This window comes from Leuciscus leuciscus (genome assembly GCF_965113295.1).
Source record: "Leuciscus leuciscus genome assembly, chromosome: 16".
Lineage (NCBI taxonomy): Eukaryota > Metazoa > Chordata > Actinopteri > Cypriniformes > Leuciscidae > Leuciscus > Leuciscus leuciscus.
Window position 1 is genome coordinate 2807830 of NC_138740.1, and position 23006 is coordinate 2830835.

The following is a 23006-nucleotide window of genomic DNA, read 5'->3' on the forward strand; positions in this document are numbered from 1 at the left end:
ATTTTGTGTCTGTTAAGAGGCACAAAGACACTCTTTAGCTCGATGCCCCCATAACTGCCGTTTTAGCTGAATGGGAGCTCTGGGCATTAACTGTAACAGCTCCGCGTTGCAAGCACCGATCCGGTTCGTTTTTTTTTTCTATAGAAAGCACTCACAAAGGTAAAACGATCAAGATTAACTTAAAAATTCACCGGAGTTCTCCTTTAATGGATTCTGGTGGCCACTGATGGCACAAGACATCAGGAGGTTCATCTGAGGTTGTCAGGAGTTCACCATGTCTAAGACCTCTCGCCATTTACCATCTGGCAAACTTCTCCCGCTCTACTCAAGCCAATCAGATAACGGCCACATTTGCGCTGACCAATCGTATCAAGTTCTCTCTTCAACCAATCACATTTAGCTTGACAATCAGGGCAGGAACATATTCATCAAAGGAATTCTCAAAGGAACTGTATTCTATAGAAGCTTGTTTTCCGGCACGGAATAAAACATTTTAAAAGATGATTGTGACTTTTTATCTCGCAATTCTGACTTTTTTCCTCGCAACTCTGAGTTTATATCTTGCAATTCTGACTTTATAACGCACAATTGTGAGTTTATATCTCGCAATTCTGATTTTTTTCATCTTTTCCTCAGAATTGTGAGATATAAACTCGCAATTGTGAGAAAAAAAAGTCAGAACTGTGGGATGAAAAGTCTCAATTACCTTTTTTTTTTTTTTATTCTGTGGCGGAAACAAGCTTCCATAGTATTCTATGGGTGCTTTGTTCAAATTGAGCTGAAGTTGTTTTTTATGTGGTCAAAACAAAACAAAGGTTACAAAGGACAAATGATTTGCACATTTGCTTTGACGCGTCCAGTGTAGACCAGCATCAAACTGTTGCAGACGAGACATGGCACAACTGCTGATTCTGCCTTTTAAAGAACAATTGTGGTGACAAATATAGGACATGTGATGTCCAAAATGACAAAAGACCATCAGTGATGTGACAATATGAGCCTCAACATCACTGAAGTGAAGTCTGCATTTAACCCATCCAAGTGCACACACATTTGGAGCAGTGAGTAGTGACTGAGACACACACACACACACACACACACACACACACACACACACACACACACACACACACACACACACACACACACACACACACACACACTGATGCAAATAAAAATCTTGCAATGATATTGTAAGGATATTGTCTTCAAACGTGATTGGGTGTAGCAAGAACGTCCCACGATTGGTCAGCGCGATGTGGCCGTTATCTGATTGGCTAGAGTAGATGGTGGATGAAGTCCACTTATCTGTGGATTCGTGTGCACGTCTCGAGGCTCGAAAAAATCCACAAATGCACAAGAAACGATCCACAAATGCATGCAGCCGTCCACAAATACAGGAAGCGATTCACAAGTGAATGCCAGGCAGAGTTGTGCTTGTGACATAAAAAGATATTCGTGAATATATATTTTCCTATTTGCAAATTTAACTTTATTTATTTGTGAATTTAAGTCATTTTTGTGGAACTCCTAACATATATTTGTGGATCTCATTATATTTATTTGTGGATCATCATAATATTTGGAATAACGGAACAATTTATGATGTACTTAAGTCCTTTAAGTGGTTCAACTAATTGCATTAATATAAATTCAAACTTTAATAACATTTGTAAATAACATGCAATTAAGTGTACTTCTTTTCACATAGTTTGCCATGACAGAAGGCACTTTGTACTTATACCTCTGCATCTTTCATGCTGAAGGCTAGTATACAATGAATACAGGGTGACAATAATGCAAAGCTGTCAAAACGGAGCCCGGATTCAGTCCACTGATGTCAATGGAAGTTTAAAATGCAGTAAACATGATGTGGAAATGAGGAAGCATAGAATCAACAAATGAAATGCCTAAGGCTGTATGTCGGAGCGCATTATTCATTTGCTATGCATATGTGACATCAACCTCATTACCTCAACTCCTTTTTTGACACACAACACTATTAAGTATTAAACAGGAACATCTGTCAAACACAAATTTGTGTTATTCATTGAAAGGCCTTTGAATTGCCCCTCATTTAATGTTTTCTTATTCCATACGGCTCCCTAAACGTGTTAACGCACATACTGTACTCTGAAGTTGGACATTGCGTCACCAGTAAATACATCTGCTACTAATATTACATAGGGTTATGCTAACAACATGAATGAAACAGTCTAACTGTTTCCAGTATGTTCACTGACTTCAGGAATTGGTTAGGGAATCTATATTACCATCCCGCTGATTCTCATACTGTGAAGCAAATGATTAATTTAGAGTTCTTGGACTGTTGTTTGGAAAAACAATGTTCTAAAGAGCTGATGTCAAAGAACATTTATCACTGAGAAACAAACAGTGGTGAATTTAAAGTCCCCCTGTAGTCGATCATTTTATCCCTTAAAACTCATCTTTGATCACCAAAATGACATTTTTAAACGTTTTTTCCTTGAAAATAAATTTCGTCATGCCTTAAAATATCTTGAATGTAACTCGACACCCTTGCCTCATTTAGTATTCGCGGTTCTATGAATATGCAAATGAGCCCCGCCTCCACTCACTCACTCACTCACTCAGCTCAGAGATCCACTGGTTGACGATCACACGTTGATCTGATTGGTTACAAGGTAGTTTGTGACGTCAGAAACATCAGCGATTTCAAAGCGTGTTTTTAGTTCACTGCAGTTTTAAGGAGAAAGCGTTGAATTATGAATTTGCACATGGTTTGTCTTAAAGCATATTAAAAACACCACATAGACATATTACTTTTACAACAATTAAAAACTTGATTATCATCGGGGACTTTAACTTTACCTTTTTACTGGTGTTTTAAATGTTCAAACCATCATATGAAGGTGAGGATTACCCAAAGGCATTGGTTGCTTTATTGTAACTTTACTGTGACCATTGGGACATTTCTTTCCTTTTTTTCTTCCCAATTTAGTCATCAATATGCCGTGATTCATTCATATGAACACTGCTGGCATTTCCACTTGTCTGATAGGCCTATCCAAGTATTTTCTTGAGTTCAGTGAATAACTTTTAAAGAACATTAGGGAAAGTTGTGGGAAAGTTTATTTTTATTTTAGTATTTTAGTATTATTAAATCATTTCAAATAACAAACAGGCATTAACATATTATCATTGTTAAACACATTAACACTAAGACCAAGCAGCATATCGTAACATAAATAAATAAAATATATATAAATAAAAAGTACAAAAATATGAAAAGCAAACTATAACAAAATACATTACACTGGTTGTTAATCTATATTGCCCGTAATTTAGACAGTTTTGCCGCAAATTTGCCGCAAAACATAGAGAAACTTTAATAAATCTACATTTGTGTACAAAACTTGGCTACAATCAGTCAGAGCCGTTGAAAAACATATTCATATTTAACTCTGCGATCAATAGAGTTGTGGGAGCGTTGAGTTTGTGTATGGTTGTCATGGCGGCGCTGGCCCTTCCTCCCCCGGAGCCCCTGTGTGTGTGAGAGTGTGAGTTCAGTCGCTCCTCCTCACTCCTCAGTCAAGCACTGGTTTAATAAAGAGTGAATGAGGACTGCAGTTTTCCTGCTGTGGATACTGGATACTGTCTGAATCAAACATGTCTCACACTGTGACTCTCGCCGGTCCCTCGCCGTGGGGTTTTCGCCTGGTGGGTGGACGGGACTTCAGCACACCGCTCACCATCTCCAGAGTACGTCTTTTCTTCATTCTTCTCTTTCAATGATGGACTGTTTCGATGCGCGGCCCCTTTACAGCCGGCGTGCTATTTCATTGTTGTTACGTGGACATTTGGGTTTAACGTTAACTGTTACTTCTCTAAATGTGGCTTTACTTCTCTAAATGAACTCGATGAACTTTGTTTTTCTTGTTTGTCGCGTCGGTTCGCCTCGCTTGTACAGTAGTTTATCTCACACTCTGTAACGAAGATATTTCAATGTCACTTAAGCTATTATGCTCAGTAAACTTAATAGAGTTCTTGCTTCTGTCCCGTTAAAATATCAACGTTATCTCCTAAAATTTCTTTGGAGAAATAGCAGAAAATAATGAGTGACACTTAATATTTGAGCATAGCTGTAAAAATTAATTTGGCCTTTTGAACAATATTAAAGGATAAATGTTTGAGCTCATATTGAGACCTCTCACTTTGTAGACTTTGGTGCCTTGGCTTTTTTCTTTTTTTTATTAAAATTATTATTATTTTTAATATGCTGGAGACTTGAGGAGATCGAAGTCTCCATTTAATCTAACTGATGTCTAAGAGAAACATCTGAGATATTAAAGTAATCTTCTGTGTTAATATCACTTTCCTCTGGGCATTAACTTCGATGCTTCTCAAATGAATGAAAAGCTGAATCATGCTCGACAAACCCTGTCATTTACTGCACATTTGTGGTCAGTAAATGCCTATGTCAGAAGAAATCTTATTCAACTGCCTTACACTTACATTTAGAAAAATGGCAGCTGGTTGTCACCGATTAATATTTACAGCCAGTCAGGGCTTTATCTGTGGTCATGGATGTTTAGTCTAGTCCAACCAACCTTCCACTGTCCAATGGATGAATGAAGGTGATGCTGGTACAGTTTTCTGGTTGTTGATTGGAACGGCTAAAAACTCAGTTTGAAAATAACGTTACTATCTATACCCTATAATAGCCTATACAAAAAAAAAACAAAAAAAAAAAACACTGGGTTAAAAATAAAATAAAATTGGGGTTGTTTTTAGCCCAACAGCTGGGTCAATATAGGACAGAACACATGTCTACTCTTAGACCCATACAATTGGGTTGTTTATTTAACCAAGCATAATGAGTTGATTTTATTAAATCATTTTTACAATACTATCTTATTTTACTTCATAATTGAATGAATGAATGAATGAAACCTTTATTGCCCCGAGGGGAATTTGTTTTGCACTCATGGGAGCCACATGAATTGAATATAGGCCTACTAACAGATGAACTTAAATCCTCCTTTTGAAAAATACTCTGCAGGTTTTATTAAGGGAAATTTAAGACTTTTTCAAGACCTTTTTAAGACCAAATAAAGACAATTTACTGAATAAATTAAAAGGAGAAAACAATACATCGATATCTCTAGGGAGAAACACGAGCTGCATTATCAACACTTCTGAGATTGAAAATACAACTTTAAAAAGATATCGATATCCATTACTTTTTAATTCATTTTACAATAACAAAAATAAGTAGCTTGAACTGCTCTCATCCACTAGAGTATACGTTTTACTGTATCTGCAAAAAAAAATCATGTTCTTCCTCAGTATTTCTGACTCGTTTTCCAGTGCAATGTCTAAAGATTCTTAAATCGAAATGCAATTACTGGAAATACAAAATGACTTGTTTTATGCAAAACTGAATCAAAATGAATCGAGCTCATGCTTAAAAACAAGAACAAATATTTGCTAATGACTGACTCCATAACCTGCCCATAAACAAACACTTCACAGTTCTGAGAACATTTTTTAACATCCTTATAGTATTTCGATTTGACAAAGGAGTCAGGTGTTTCCATCACGGGGAAAAAGGCCGATGCGACATGTGACTTTTGCACAGTAACTATTTTACACATGACATAAAACGTAAAACAAAGAAGAAATGCACATTTTCAGCAACACCTGAGAACCGTTCTCTCCTGAAGAGGATGCAATAGTCTCTGGACCGCTGGGTAACACAACTCCCCCAAGTTTTGGTGCTGAAGAAACATCTGCACCATGTACAGAGAGCAGCTTGATGCTGAAAGCTGTTGAGAGGCTCATCAGCACCACAGGACTGAGGATGGATCTGGTGAACTCAAGCTACCGCTGGAAGGCTTGGCTTCGGATATCTTGCGTTTACGTCCGATGAAGGCTTCCATCTGGCACTGTGGATCCAGTTCCCAGTAAATGCTGAGATTAAACCTCAGGTTTTGTTAGGGAAAGTGTCTGTTAGGGTTGCAGATGTTAAGTTGCCTGTTGCCAATGGAAAACCTCCAAATGGAAAGAAATAGTTGGTATTACATTGTGAGTGTAAATGAATAGTCTTGGACTTGGTGCTGAAACCCAAAGCACAGGACAATAGAGACGCCAGAATAACAATATTCATGATTCTGAAGCTGAAAATACTGAATTATTGTAGACGAATATTCTCTGTCTCTGACAAGATGTATTTAAAATAATGTAGGACACTTTTTACTGGTAACATCAGACATTTGGCATCATCAGAAGCCCCATTGCATTATTATACTCAACAACATTATATAGTAGTTATAAAAGACACTAAATCTTTGAAAACTTGAATTTTTTCTCAAACTATCCACAATATTGTCACTATCCACGATGCATATTGTTGCATTTTTGTATTGCGATATATTATGACACGATATATTTTTACACCCCTAGTTTAAACACAATCTTGAGGCAGTTTTAGTCAAATGAATGTGGACATTCAGACAATATGGGAGATAAATTAGTAATATGGAGATTAACTTAAATGCAGTTACTTGGGATATCCACAACCTTGGACCATTGGTTTGTTGTAAAATGCTTTTGCTTCTTGTGCATTTGGGGTTTTCCTGGTGAATGTGAAAGTGCTGAGGTAAAAGTTCATTGAATCATTGCCAAGTGCAATACACAACAAATTGTTAGCACTTGTCCCTAACTGACAAATGTGGCTATCCATTTACAGGAACTCAGAACGGTGCAGTGTCTTCACTCTTCAAGTATTCACTACAAAATTACTGAGAATATCAGAATCTCTTTTTCACTCCTACGGTAAACTTTACAGAAGTCTGAACCAGATAGACGTACGTACCGCCGTCTTATAAACACATTTACTCTGCTAATCTTCAATGTCTGACTGGCTCCCTCTGGGATTTCACAGGGCTAATTTATGGCATCCAGGGCCTTCCTCTTGTTTTCGCTCTGTAAGGGCATGCAGTAATGCTGGCAGGCTGAAACTCATTGTCCACTTTTGCTCAGCTCCACATTTATAACACACACACACACACACACACACACATTCCAGGAAGCCATGTGACATTATTCAAAAAGAGATTAAGTAGCCACTAGGAGATTCTGAGGCACAGGATTCATCAAAGTTCACAGCGTCATGGGCATGGTGCCAAGCTACACTGCTTAAAGTTGAGTGTCTACTTTCAATGGGTGGTCTCGAATGGTGGGTTCTTGGCTGTAATTGGAAAAAATGGGTTGCTCTGTTCTGACAGGGTCACGGAGAGTAGGAGGGGGGAAAAACAATGCGAAAAATCAATCAAACTCTATGGTATTTCAATGCAAATTGGTAGAGATCACCATGGACACAACACCCCATTCTTGAAAAACAATTACCAAAACTACACAAGCTAAACCAAAATATGTCCCAGTTTACAATAAACACGGGTTGAGTTGCAGCAAGGATAAACAGGATTGGTGCCGGCCACAATGAGAGCATGAACCCATTGATTCAATGTTGCGTGGGAAGCAATTTTGCTACTTAGTTTGTTGGTACTTGATGTCCACTGTAATCTGAAGTGATCCTGAAACTAAGGGTGCTTTCACATCTGTAGTTCGGTTCATTTGGTCCGGACCAAGGGCGAAAAATTATACTTTGTAGCATTTTTAAGGCGTTTTTGTTCCTTTTCACACCACACTGATCGCTCTGGTCCGAATCAGTTTATGAGTTGATAAAACGAACCAAAATGCAGTCACGTGACAACATCCACATCACTCGTTGGCCAGATGTGTCTTGAACGCATTTCCATAACTGCACTTGGTTTGGTCAGAATTAACGTGCGGGAAAATTCCAACAGAACTCCCGGAAGTAAACAAAGAGGTGGAAAATCCGGCAGACAACACTCCGCTGTTCACTATGGAGAGACGACTGCGTGTGCTGATTGTATCCTTGGTCATATTTTATCATATAGTTTGTCTACACCACTTTAGACAAACAATAATATTTGAGAATGAAGCGAGGATGCGGCTCGAAAATAACGTTAATAATAATGTCTATCAGGCTCCGCACCTCCTCACAACTCCCAAGTCTGTCCGCGAGCTGCAAACTGTCAACAAACATTTCTCCTCATCCCATAATGCACAGCGCTGCTGACTACGGCAACTGGCTTAGTCCAAAAATGCGCAGTTCTTTGGCAGTTGGTTCTGTTCGAGGTCGGATCACGTTCTCACCACAAACGAACCGCTCCAGAGTTCGTTTCAAAGCATACCGAGACCACCTCTTCCAGGAGGTCTCGGTACGCCTGTTTGGTCCGCTTCTGGTGCGCACCCGAGTGCGACTGCCGCATTCACACCTGCCCAAACGAACCGCACCAACGGGGAAAACAAACTCTAGTGCGATTCAACCGAACTAAATGAAGCAGGTGTGAAAGCACCCTAAACCGGTTTAGACTTCTCTATACTTTGAGAGTAATCATTGATTTTCCTCTACTTTTTAAATTTTTATTCCAAAGGTAAAGTAAACAGAAGTACCAAAAGTTAAGCAGTTGTAAATTGAAGGCTGGTTCAACATTCAGAATATTGGTTACATTGAAAGCAACATTTTTTTTACTCTTTATGTCCAATGTTTTCATTCAGTAAACCATTATGAATCAGCAGCTTCCTAGTGTGTGTGGGGTTTGATTGAATTCCCATTGTAATCATCAACAGTTTTAATGGATATAAAGCTCATATTTAGACTACAGTGATCCTTTCTCCTCATTATTCTCTCTACATGTACAAGTTTTGATAATGTAGGCTATGTATAATGTTTTTAGCTTTTTCTTTTCTTTTTTCTTTTGGCCATAACAGTGAGGTCACATTACATAACTTGTCCTTTGTGGCTCAGCAGGGTAAACCGAGATGTTTCAAGATAAAGCACCACGTGTCTTAGTATTACTACTAGAATAACTTCATACACGTGCAATGAGGCCTGTTAAATGGGACGAATTAGCCTTATTAGTAGGTCAAGAGCTTCTGTTTGCTGAATATTTAGGGTTGTACATATGTGCTTGGCTTATTATAGGCAAGTGAATGAGTCCTTTAGGTAATGACTTGGATGTGGGCTACATCCCACTGTAATAACAACAGCCCTTGCTCCCTGTTCTTAAGACAAGTGTTCTGTACTTTCCGACAATTTCAGGCAATTTCCTGGCTTAACATCTAAACTGGTGTTTTTAGACGTCTATGATTACTTCAAGTTAATTGTATAGTTAACTATAGTATGTAGTGGTGGATATAGTGCTTAAGTTTAATTACTTTTACTATGCAGACGCATTCAAATCTCTCTGTTACAAAAGAGTTTACTACTGTATTAAAATGTTTTGATGCCTGATTTCTACATCCATCCATTTTTCAATGCACTTGATTTCTAAGATCTCTCATGAAGTTTTATTGTGAAACACTTAAAAAAAAAAAAAAAAAGTAAGAGATGAACAGTGTTAGTAGATTTACAATATTGACCCTAACATAAAATGGCTATTTGCATTTCAGTTTCTTAGATCTCAAAGCCAGAGGGTACTGGCTGTGTCAGAGAATGAGATATGAATATGATATATGTTATTGATGTCATGTGTAGAGAACATGAGGGCCAACATATAGCCTAAATGCTTTTTTGAAGGAATTCAGCCATTGTTTACTGTAATTGAACAAATTACTGTTCAGTACATTAAAACAATCTTGCTTCTCATGAAAACTGCTTGTCATTAAATCCACGACCAGATCAATATTTCACCATAAAATCCAAAAAAAAAGAAAAAAAAAGATGACATTCTTTTAATGAGTCTAGTATTTTGTTCCTCATTGTTAGAAGAAGAATCTCTTTTGTTACTGTAAAGGCTAGACTCATTGGAAACGCGTGACTCTACTAGGGCTGCACGATATTGGAAAAAACTGACATTGCAATATTTTTTTTTCTGCAATATTGTGATTTGAAAACAATTTCACCAGATTAATTGAATAGCCTAGCTCTTTTTAAACTCAAACTAATTGGCCTATTTGTAATTAATTTAAGCTCTAGATTGATTGAGGTGATTTTGTAGGGGAGTGAATCTGCATAGAAAATAAAAAAACAAATGACAAGCATAGATAAATACAACAGAACCAAGACGCAAATTAAATAAACAGTGCTTTATGTTTTGATACAGAAATTGAATAATCAAATGTAAAATAGCACTGCATAGTCTTCACTGTATAAATGAAATATAATTAATCTTTGTTAAAGATACTAAAGTGATTTTCTGTGTATATATTATATTAGGCTGTTGTCGTGGGTATATTAGGCTGTTGTCACTTTAAGACCTAATGCACGGATCCAATATAATGATACGCATCCATTTTCTTTCTCAACTTTTTACGTTCACTTAAAACTTAAGCAACTGTGTTACGAGGACACTTGCCGAGATGGCCGAGTCGATGTGTCCGTTCAAGCACAAAAAGAAAAAACTACACAAAAAACTACAAAAATGTACCTATACCTCAACACTAGGGGTAGTAAAACACCAACAGCATATAGGCTATTGCTTTTCACACTAATTATTAGGGATGCACGATATATCGGCCACCATATCGGTATCGGCCGATATTTGTTCATTTTTAATGTTAACGTTATCGGCCCGATAAGAAAATGCGGCTGATATAATAAAGCCGATAAATAATAGATTATTTCCTTCAGCTGAAACACTTCAGATCACACACTGTTCAACATGATGGTTTTGAATTGCTTGAAATATGATTGGAGTCGCTTCAAACAAGGAAAATACAGTAAAGTGCAACATGTATTGTTTATGTATTAAAGTGCAACAAGTCTGTCATATCGGCTACATAACATTATAATGAGAACATTATAATTGTGTGTTTGGGACATGGATTTTAATGGTGAGACTTTTGTTTTTGTAATCAGGCTCTCAAACGATATATAAAAATTTGGATTTGCATTTATCGGCAAATATATCAGATTTCATAATAAAGAATTATCGGTTATCGGTATCGGCAAAAATGTTCAAATCAGTGCATCCCTATAAATTATTATTACAGGGACATATTTTTTGATTAAGAAAGACTTATTTCTGCACAATGCTATGTTAAAACCTCAAAACACTTTCCCCATGATTTGCAAACTAATACATTTGGACATTTTCATCACATAACCAGCTTTTTTCTTATTTATGGCTTTTCTGATGTAGTAAGCATGCTCGATAGCTCATCTGGTCCAGCACTGCACTTGTGGGAAACACAATTAAAGAGCTCACAGACTTCCAGAGTCGAGTTCAAATGACATGGTTGCTTTAGCAAATATCTTTTTATCTCATGTTTGCTTTTGTTAACACTATCGGTTGTGTTTAGGGTAGGGTTTAGTGTAGGTGGTAAACATGCTATACGCAACAACTCGTTAAAGAATGTGATATGATATGATAATGCTTCAGTGTGTAAATATATAAACACTGGAAATGATATAACTAACATACATGTTTCATGTTCTTTCTGTGAGTAGAAAGCATCCTTGCCACTTCTGAAAGTGAACAGCAGTGTTTTACTGTAGCATTACATACAAAGTAAGTGTCATTTCAACGTCAATGTAAACCCCTCAAGTAATTTGTAGTTATATCAACCTGAAAACTTAACATCAGGAACATCCAGGAAAACACCTCAAACTAAGGGTGGACGAATCTTTTTGCTATTGTACTTTCTGTTTGTTATTAAAAATACGAATTTTTAAATTGCAAACAATAGGACAAATACAATAAAACAAAGATACAATGAAATATACAGGGCTTTACGTTTTTTAGGCAGGCCTACATTAGGTTTATTTATAAGTAGCACTTAAGTAATCAAATGTAAAAATCAAACACTGCTTAGTCTACACTCTATGAATTAAAATTACATCAACTCTTATTAAAGCTACAAAAATTATTCAGTCGAGATCAGTGAGTGATTTTATATTTCCAGTGTGAATAACATCTTTGGTTCTGTTGTCTTTTGTCACATCGCGTTGCACCGCTCTTGTCTGGTGTACGCACTGTGTTATTGTATTAAAATCATTCAGTTCTCACAAGCCATTACAATATAGACATCACAATTATGTACATTTGCTATATTTCGATAATTCCGATATATTGTGCTATCCTATAGTGGTAAGTTATTTTTAAACTCGATAGAGCTTTAATCTTTAAGCGCTATTCACCTAATATTCACCAAGATCATGGTTTGATTAAATTTGATTAATGCTGATTTAATAAAAAAAAAAAAAGTTGTCAAGTTGTAGTGATGAGAATCAGTTTTTGTCTTGCATTACAGTAATAAGACTGTTACATTTGTGTTCAGTTAGTTTCTGTTTTCATGGACTTTTGGTTTATGTTCAGTCTCAAATGTGTTTGTTTGTATCAGGGGCTGTTTACACGACACCGCTTTCAGCTAAAACTGTAATACTTTGCGTTTTGGCCGTTTATTTACACGACAAGGTGCAAAGTGAAAGTTTTTGAAAACAGTTTAAACAACAAAAGCGTGAATCTGTGAAGACGATGACGTCATGCACATTTGTATTATGTGTTCAGTCTATAGTGTTTCATCGCCATCTACTGGCCTGGCAGCAGAATGCAGCGTTTTTAGTCGTTTTCGCGATGACGGCACGTCTGTACCATAGACTGTAAAAAATAGGTCTGTACGTGGAAAACTTAAAGGAAAAACGTCTTCGTTTTAAGCATATCGCTGTCGTATAAACGTACTCTCAGTTTCCCGCCAGTCATCAGTTGTCATGGACACGCATCTAATCATCACACCTGTTTGTTATCATCTCATCTGTGTATTTCAGGGTAGGTTTACACAACAACGATATGCTTAAAACTGAGTCTTTTTTCCCGTTGAGTTTTCACAGATGCATTTTGAAACCCGTTTTCAAACGTTTGCGTTTTCAGGCACTCAGAACACCGTTGTCGTGTACATGAACTGCCAAAACGCGTTAAAAAGTTGTAGGCTATGTTTTTAGTTGAAAACGGTGTTGTGTAAACGGCCCCTGAGTTGCTCTGTTTCACCCTTCAGTTGTCGGCTGTAGTGTGTGTTTGTGTGTAGACTTTGCCTTCATCTTCATGGATTACCTGAGTTTGTTGTCATTAAAAGACCCTTTTGTTCATTGAAACCTTTTTGAACTCTTCTTCATCTTCGCAACAAAGACAGACATAAGATTGTGATTTTGTTAAATGTTCGTGTTCAATGAGAATTTAGGGGGAAATGTTTCTTTAAGCAAAATATTATTTATTTTTTCCTTTAAAATTTAGGGGTGAAATGAATCAGACATTTCTTTGTGAGATGTACGCTAAGCATAATGCCACTGAATGTTGACAGACAAGGTCTTACAGTAACTATTGCCTTATAAGCATGGATGCCTCACATTGAATAGTCAGCACATCTCACACTAGTCAACTGAGTAATTGATCATCTGTCATTGGTGTAGTTGTAGGCTTTGTTGTATTGATGGTTTCCAGTGAGTCAGTAATGGTACTCTTGGCTGCAGGCATTGCGGTGTTTGTCCTGGGTGTGGTACTTCCTTAACCTTTCTTCTGTTTGTCTTTTGTTAGATAACACCTGCGAGTAAAGCAGCGCTGAGCGACTTGTGCCCTGGAGACACCATCCTAACCATCAATGGAGAAAGCACAGAGACCATGACACACATGGAGGCTCAGAACCGCATTAAAGCCTGCACAGATCAGCTTGTGTTGGCCATCAGCAGGTACTGCCTTATAAGCCTGTATATCTGCCTTACTATCCTCATCCAGGTGCTGCTTGTTTTCACGAAGATATAGACCTTATGCGCCAGAGAAACGAGGGCGCCGCCATCTTTAGGATATTGTCTTTTAACTTCCGTTTTTGCGGTCGCTCTGTATATCTCTATGGCATCGCTGTCCAGGAGTAATTAGTTTTTGAAGTGGATTTACTTAATGTAAAGTTAACGAAAGTTATCATGAGGACTGTAATGTTTAAAAGCAGATGATTTAACAAATGTAAGTCGACCGGGAAGATTTTAAAACGAGCCGTTCATTCATAAACACGCAAAATCGCTGTGAAAATTCAGACCGGAAGTCAAAAGACAACGAGCGCAGCGCTGAAAAGGGGCGGGGCTACAGAAGGTCTATAAGATGACATGCACATCTGTTTGACTTTTGTCTTTGAACTTCCCATTTTTTTGCTGTACCTCTGTATATTTCTATGCAACGCTGTAGATTTCTACAATCAGGCTCTCAAAATTAATATACAAATTTGGATTTAGATTTATCGGCGAATATATCGGTCATCAGCTTTCAAGAATGAAGAGGATTTACTTGATGTAGAGTTAACGAAAGTTATCATGAGCATTGTAATGTTTTAAGCGGATGTCAGAACAAATGTCAGTAGACCGGGAAGATTTAAAGGAACCGTATGTAAGATTGTGGCCAAAACTGGTACTGCAATCACTTTCAAATTACTGTAGAGCGGTGTATCCCCTCCCCCTCCCCCCTGACTCCAGGTTGCCAGATAGGCTGGCATGTTTTCTCCGACACGTTTGTAGATGCAGCTGTGGTAACTAGAGCAGAGCTGGCAACCCGGATGCCGAAACACTACTGACTTCGTGATTGGTAGATAGGTGGAGGGTGGAGCATCAGGCCAAAACACAACATGACAACATCAACATCAGTTGAGGGCTGCAACTTCACTTTTAAATGACAATATCCTGGCCGGACTACTGTCGTCAGTGATATAAGTATTTTAAATGAACATGATTTCTTAATGTCTAGTGACATATCAGGGCCATTTTATGATTAATTGAAATACATTTCTTACATACGGTTCCTTTAAAAAACGAGCGATTCATTCTAGGGATGCACCGATATGCAAACTTTGGCCGATACCGATAACCGATAACTCTTTATATTTGAAAGCCGATAACCGATATATTGGCTGATAAATCTAAATCCATATATTTATATAATTTTGAGAGCCTGATTACAAAAACAAACATCTCACCATTAAATGCCATGTCCCAAACACTGTATTATATATATATTATATTTTTATGTAGCCGATATGACAGACTTGCGCTGCACATAACTGCACTTGCGTTGCGCTAAACTGTATTTTCCTATTGTAGATTCCAATCATATTTCAGCAAATTCAAAGTCATCATGTTGAACAGTGCGCATCTGAAGTGTCTCAGCTGAAGGAGATAATACATTATTTATCGGCTTTAATATATCAGACAAATTTTCTTTTTGGGCCGATAACGATAACAGTAAAAACAAACATATCAACCGATACCGATATGGTGGCCGATATATTGTGCATCCCTAGTTCATTCATAAATCAATAAAATATATATATCAGAAGACTCAACACAAGCGCAGCGCTAAAAAGGTGCTGCATACGGTCTATAGAAACAGTCAGTGTTTTGAGACATGCGCTTAGGACTGCACATGCGCATTGGAGGATCTAGCCTGATAATTAATCTATTTTAACACTATTTGATAATACAGTTCATGTCAGATTTTGTTTCTAATTTAATTGTGAGTTCAGCAAGTTTTTGAAATTTCAGGATTCCCCTATTTAAGTAGATTGGACTTGGTCTTGGATGGAACAGACTTTTCTTGAAAGGGACTTTGTTTTTAGTCAATTCTGTGTTGACAGAACAGAAACAAACTGTGCTCAACCTTAGAAAACTTTGAGCATAATTTCCCCCCAAACGTTAATCTGTCACCATGCCAGGCTATACCATTCAAATGACAATATGATAGAAGACTATCCTTTTTCACACACACAAAATTTTAGTGTGAGAGTGTGAGATTCACCGAGAGGCATCATATGCTACATCTTGCCATATTTGGTGTGTGTTCTCTGAGCGAGCAGCGCGTGTTATTTGGAAAAGCCCTGACCTCTTGGAAGACCTGCTCATTTATCATCTTTCGACATTAAGTGGTACATTCACATAGGAGTAGTACATTTATTTAAGGATACTCTGGGTTGTTTATACTGAGCATTCGACTGGGAACGTTTTCCTCCGATTACATTTCAAAACTTGTTTTTTTACACCAGCAAATTTTCATTATTAGAGTAACTTTAACTAGCTTTACTAGACAACTAAACAAAACTTTCCAGCACTACACTAGGATTGCTAGGTGTTTGCTAATGTCTTTTTATGACATCATTTTTTAATTTTTTGCTAGTTTTTAGGCTAATTTTGCTCATTTTTATGCATCGATGCAGAATCATTCACATCAGCATCGCAAAAAACGTTACATTTCATCGCTCTAGTTGGGTATTTATTCAGTTCCTTAACCACTAGTATGAGCAGCTGTAATAGTAATCCTTGCCTTGCCAAACACCACTAATTATTATTGATCTAGGTAGTCTGTGCCATTTGGAAATTGAACTCTAAACAGTCTTAGAGAGAAAACAGAATTCCACGTTTTGTCAACATTAGTCTTTTTTTCATGGCCTGCATAGATAGCTCTGTGAAGGTCATGTGACACCGTTGTAAATGCAAAAGCATGGCCCCCTGTATCTATTGGTATGTGACCTTTAGCATATGCCAATGACTCATTTGTATTTGTCTGCGCTCTTGCTGGCCCGATAAGTACCGCTTCGTTCCAGTGTGCATGATGTGCTCGAGCGGATCACAGGCTGCAGCTTCTGTTTTCCGTGTGCTCGGATGGAAATGCAATTACATGGGACACGGCACCCAGAATCACACTGAATCATATTCTCCTTGAGAGCGTAGAGATGTGAAAACAAATTACTAAAAACCCAACCACTGTGTTTCTTGTTCACACTGTTTATCTTGTTTATTTAGCACTTAAAAAAAAGTAAGCAATGTATTTGTTATTAGCTCCTGTTTCAGATTAGAGATGATGAACTGACAAAAATGCATGACAAATTATGAATATTTCTGAATTGGTTTAACCAAAAAAAGTGCTGCTTCTTTATAAAAAAGATCTAATAATAATAACTTTAATAACTACAAAATCTAGTTTAGATTCAACAACATGTGAAAGAAAACATTACTTAAGGAAATAAAAAAAAAAAGTCTGCTCTGCACACAGAAATTACAGCAAAAATTGTGCCTGATGAAGACCTGACTGATCGAAACGCTGCACTGTTTATAAACACATTTTTCGAGCTGTTATTTCAGCGTGCATTTTTTTGTTCAATTATTTGTTATCTACACCAGCGATTTCAAAGCGTGTTTTTGAGACTGTCTTTGGTTCACTGCAGTTTTAAGGAGAAAATACTCAGCAATGGTGTCGACTTATGAATTTGCACATGATTTGTATTAAAGCATATTAAAAACACCACATAGACATATAAACAACATTAAAGGCTGGATTTTCACCACAAGGGGTGTTTAAACATTTTAAACATTATATTTTCTCACATCAGGCCCAAAGAGAGACCACCACAGGTTGATTTGCCCCATAACCCCATTGGTCATGGGTTATTATTATGTCATTTCTTTCTGAATTTCAGTCTTTCTCTTCAGGAAAATGGACCAAAATATTAATTGCAAAAACTTGCTTTCTTTGGAGCAATGGTTCTCAACCCTGGTCCTAGAGAACCCCCAACACGGCACATTTTTTATGTCTCTCTCATCTGGTCACCGTGATTTTGTCACCAAGGAAGACATATTTTGTTGATCCTGGAACAACATTCATGTCCAAATATTTTGTCCTAAACCTAGCCCCACCCCTAAACCTAACCCTACCCATACGTTATCCCTAAAATCAGAGGGGAATGATATGTGAATAGCACTGATTTAGAAGCACCTAACCGTGGCCATAAGCCTAAATTTGACTTGTCCCTCAAATCTGATTGGTTGAATGGAATGTTGATGTTGATCCAGGAACATGTTGTACTTGGTGAGATCACGTTCACCCACACCTATCTGAGGTCTTGGAGTCTGTATGAGCTGATGAGTTGAATCGGGTGTTTTTGATTAGGAAGACATCTAAAACTAGTTCTGGGAGTCCTCCAGGACCAGGGTTGGGAACCACTGCTTTAGATTACGAATGCATCCATAGCAATAGCAAGCAGATCGAAGTTCATGGCTGTAATGTAGATGTAATGACTATTTCATAAAAAGGGACATGCCATTTGTCCTACCTTCATGAAGGCTGTGACACACCAAGCCGTTTCGCCTTCGTCTGGGCCAAAAAGTTGTGCTTGAACACACCACAAAGACTACAGCCAACGGCCAACGGCCAACTAGCACAAACGTTCTGAGAAAATAACTCTATACCAGCAGGTGGCAGTAGTCTGTATTCGACATTATAAAAGGGAAAGCCGGAATTAGGACTGTAAAAGACTGTAGTGAGACTTCCACGACACAAAGTCGGCACAATACCAAAGGATTCTTTCTTTTTATAACAGCCGAAAAAACTTAAAATATGGTTCATTCAGACGACAGTAAGACATCATTCAAAACTGAAACAGGTCTATTTTTATTTGTGTACACTCACAATAAAAACATCGTTGTGCTTTTGTAAAATGAAGAAAACAAACAGGATGCCGCTTTCTGCCGTCCCAGTTTCCCTTCCGGGAAGTTTGTGGAGCTCACCTAAACTTATTATATGCTGCTAGCAAGCTCTTGTGTGCATCTGAACTCTTGTTTTGGGCTGATGCGTAGATCGTCTCTTCTTTTTCTTCTTCTTCTTCTGCTCTTTTTCCTGTTGTTGTGGTTAGCAAACAGCATTGCATTACCACACGCCCCCTTCTGGACTGGAGTGTGTATCGCCTGTGACTGACTGTATTCGTCGTCTGACTGTATGAACTGAACCGTGATATCCATACCGTGATACATGTACCGTTACACCTTGGCTCCCTAATTTATGCCTGGTCAAAGGTGAAAGCCCACTGGGTGACCCCTTCATGCCCAGAGTCCGGAGCCCCAACTCGGCTTGGGTCCCAAGTTTTGCCCGGTCAAAGCTGGACAGGAAGTGGCGGTATCTCGGAGCTGGATGGTCCCAGGGGTTCAGGACTGTGGGTAATGTAGGGTCCCTCTGGGACCTCTCCATGCCTGGAATCTCAAGCCTTAAGTCGGCTTGGCTCCCTAATTTATGCCTGGTCAAAGGTGAAAGCCCACTGGGTGACCCCTCCATGCTTGGAGTCCGGAGCCCCAACTCTGCTTGGGTCCCAAGTTTTGCCCGGTCAAAGCTGGACAGGAAGTGGCGGTATCTCGGAGCTGGATGGTCCCAGGGGTTCAGGACTGTGGGTAATGTAGGGTCCCTCTGGGACCTCTCCATGTCTGGAATCTCAAGCCTTAAGTCGGCTTGGCTCCCTAATTTATGCCTGGTCAAAGGTGAAAGCCCACTGGGTGACCCCTTCATGCCCAGAGTCCGGAGCCCCAACTCGGCTTGGGTCCCAAGTTTTGCCCGGTCAAAGCTGGACAGGAAGTGGCGGTATCTCGGAGCTGGATGGTCCCAGGGGTTCAGGACTGTGGGTAATGTAGGGTCCCTTTGGGACCTCTCCATGTCTGGAATCTCAAGCCTTAACTCGGCTTGGCTCCCAGGGGTGGTGGTAGCGCAATGGATAAGACACATGCCTTTGGTGTGAGAGACCCGGGTTCGAATCCACTGTGAGACACCAATGTGTCCCTGAGCAAGACACTTAACCCCTAGTTGCTCCAGAGGCGTGCGACCTCTGACATATATAGCAATTGTAAGTCGCTTTGTATAAAAGCGTCAGCTAAATGAATAAATGTAAATGTAAATGTAAATTATGCCCGGTTATACATAAAGGACTTTAGGACAAAACGGGCTCTATCTCATTTGAATGAATGTGTGTAATTTGTAGGCCTATCTAAATATAGTTGTAAATTAAGGTAGTAAGTATGGTAAAGTTAAAAGGTTATTAAGGTCAAATCACACAAAGAAATGTTATTAAACACTTTCAGAAAATGTATCAAAGTTACAATTAGAGGGATTCCTCATTGAAACATAAGGTGGGCTTAAATGGTTCCACAGTGAGTAATGGTGAAAAATGACAATGTTTTCAATTTCAAGATATGTTACAAATACATGCATGAAGCTTAAATATACTGTGGACTAGTATCATAGTAATTTTCATTGTACTCACATTGAGAAATATTACGTTTTTTCGTTCAAGGTTATCTTGTGTTGGCTATAGTTTGCATGTGTTTTGTGGCACTGTGCCATTTAAGTCCATCTTTAAAAAAAGTTTTTAATATATTTTGTATATATATATTTTTTATAATATATATATACAAAAATAATATTCTCTACACAACAATTTATGATGTATTTATTTGTAAATTAATGTAAAATGATTGAAATTTCTTTGGCAGTCTAGCCTTTCTGTAAGGCTAATGGTTTGACCTAGAGATTGGCTTTGAACACAAGCTAATAAAACTCATCTTTCCATTTAAAGGAAAATTATAAAAAATGATAAAGTACTATTTGTTCATACACAAAAAACAATACATTTATCTCTTATTTGACATAATATCAATGTAGTTACCAAAGAAATGGCTGAAAATTGCAGAAATGTGTTGATTTCTGAAGGGTTTCGAAACACCAGAGTTTTGGGGTGTGTTTGTGTGAGGTCCCCTGAGACAGCACATGGGTGGGGCTAACTCAACACCGCCAAATGTGATTGGTATGCAATAAAAAATGCCAGGGAAGTAACAAATCACCTGATTGGTTAAAATAATGAGAAGCATAAAAAAATATTTTCTCTTTTTTTATTTGACTTCAGAGTTGAAAGTGGGCTTGATGGGTACACTTACCCTAATTTAAAACAATATAATAATTTAAGACAGAAACTATGAGCTTATTGAAGTAATGAATACTCGTTTGTTAACAAATGATTATGACATTTACAAAAATGTAGCATTGGTATCCCAGCAAGCAATTTTGCGTTTAAAAGGCGTATAATGGCCGTCCAAACACAGCCTAGACGTCTAGGCTAAAACAAGACAACATTTGGGTTGTCAGTGAAAATGTAATCGACGTCTAAACCATCGCCCAAGAATAGACTAGTCATCAATTAGATAACAAAGAAATGAAATGAGTGAAGAAATGAAACCAAACACTGTTTACTTTGCTTACATGATGGAATATCAAACATCTCGCAAATTAATGGGTTACTCATAGCCGGACTATATTGGGGCTATAGTTAACCTGACATTTAGTAAAATGAAGCATTGGAATATCCTTGTATTTCTGGCTGCTACATTCAGTGATGCCATGTCTGGTTCCTGAACATACCGGATGTGTCCCCGGTTGACTTCTGAGTCAGCACTGGACAAAGAGGTCTAATGAAACATGTCATACAAATCCACCCAGGCATATCCTCAAGCCACTGTGAAGGCAGAGAACAGCTGCTGGGAATCTCTCCGTATCTCCCTAGCCTCCTCCTTTCTCTTTGAAGGAAAGTTGCAGTCTGGAAAAGGTGGAGAGTGCGTATGACAAAGATTTGTTTCCACAAGTCATGAAGCTGTCGGAAAGAGCGTGCTGGGCCAAGCAAGTTGAGTCATAAGACCTGGGTCAGGAAAGTGCAGGGGAGCAGAGAGAATAAAAAAGAGGAATTAAAGGAGAGAGAAAACGGGGCAGGGCTCAGTGCTTAGTGGACAATGACGCATGAATGAAGAATTGTGTGTGGATTTTGAAAGCTTAGAGGAAGAAACAAAGGGAGGGGAAAACTACGTTTGACATTTCTTGACGGTTGAAAAGGGAATTTTGAAGGGATTGGTGATGATGTCATTGAAGTTACCTCGTCAAATACCTGTGGATTTTGTTTTTTTTGCGTGGGATAAAAATTTAGTAGTTAAAAAGTGTCCGTTTTCAAGCATGTTGTCTGCTATTGGTTCAATAAACAAGGCAACCTGAGCAAAGTCACGCTGTTGGTTGAGTTGATATGTGGGGATGTTCTGCGAAGGGGAACTTAAAGCAGCTTAAAGGTTTATGTTCTGTTTTTCAGGTTGTTTCTGGGTTTTAAGGCCTATTCGGACGGGATTAACTTTACAAGAGTAGATGGAGTAATGTGATTTTACCACAGGACGTCTGTAATAGTTAATGGCCGATTCGCACGGGATGAGATATCTCAGTAAACTAGCAGAAGTGGGAGAGGAACTCGATTTACACACCGCCGTCACTCCTGTCGTCATGTGTGTATTACGCTGCTTCCTGATATCATGTTCGCAAACAACCTATATTTATATATATAAAACAGTTATGTCCAGTCGAACGATGTATTAATTAACTTCAGATTGGATTATGTTGGTTAAAGGCTCTTACCTAACGCTAAAAGATGTTTCGTGCCTCTAACAAGTGCGTTCGATCTTCTCTCTGGTCTGAATGGTGTGTGTGAAACACTTGAGTTTTGCCACAGACTCGTTCCAGCGTCTCGAACGCAACTGATGCTTTTTCCAAGCGTCTCCATACTTAAAAAACAGCGGAAAACTACTATTAAACTGGAAATGACAAAATATTTACGTACGTATTTACAGTGGGTCTATTCCCACGGGATCAGTATCACCTGAGGTCATTTTCTTCCTCTCCATGTTAAACTAGTCCCGTCCGAATAGGGATTTAGTTCCTGTCTCATTGGTTTCCTTGGTTTTTGATTAATCCTTGTTTGTTACCATGACTACTGATTATGGTTACTTTAGCCCTATTCGCACGGGATAAGTATTACCTGGTGACCTCTAGTCATTTGTAATAATTGTGGAGGTTGTCTGTGATCTTAATCCCGTGCGAATCGGCAATGTCTGTGATTTGTAAAGTAAAAATTCCCCCGCAAATGACCTACCATATTTCGCCGAACACCGAGGTCCTGTGATGATATTAGTCCTGTGCGAATCGGCATCTCTGTGACTTGGCAGGGTCGTATATCATTTTTTCAAGGTTTTTGTTTTCTGTGCGCTTTTTTATCCATCTTCCGCGAATAATGGAGTGTTTTTTGATAGTATTTTGGGTGCTGGGTCATATTGCTATACACCA

At 38.3% G+C, this 23006-nt stretch overlaps 1 protein-coding gene across 2 annotated transcripts in view; it reads left to right on the top strand.

The window, feature by feature from the left end:
- The first annotated feature begins 3542 nt into the window (after nucleotides 1-3542).
- The window catches only part of pdlim4 (PDZ and LIM domain 4), a 50439-nt gene continuing 30975 nt past the window's right edge, over nucleotides 3543-23006 (top strand). For both annotated transcript variants that reach the window (XR_014198715.1, XM_082141406.1), the window contains exons 1-2: nucleotides 3543-3741; nucleotides 13602-13753. Coding sequence is in view for 1 of the 2 variants with exons in the window: in XM_082141406.1 (XP_081997532.1) it covers nucleotides 3649-3741; nucleotides 13602-13753 (245 nt within the window). In the remaining variant the exon portion in view is untranslated. The remainder of the gene's footprint in view (nucleotides 3742-13601; nucleotides 13754-23006) is intronic.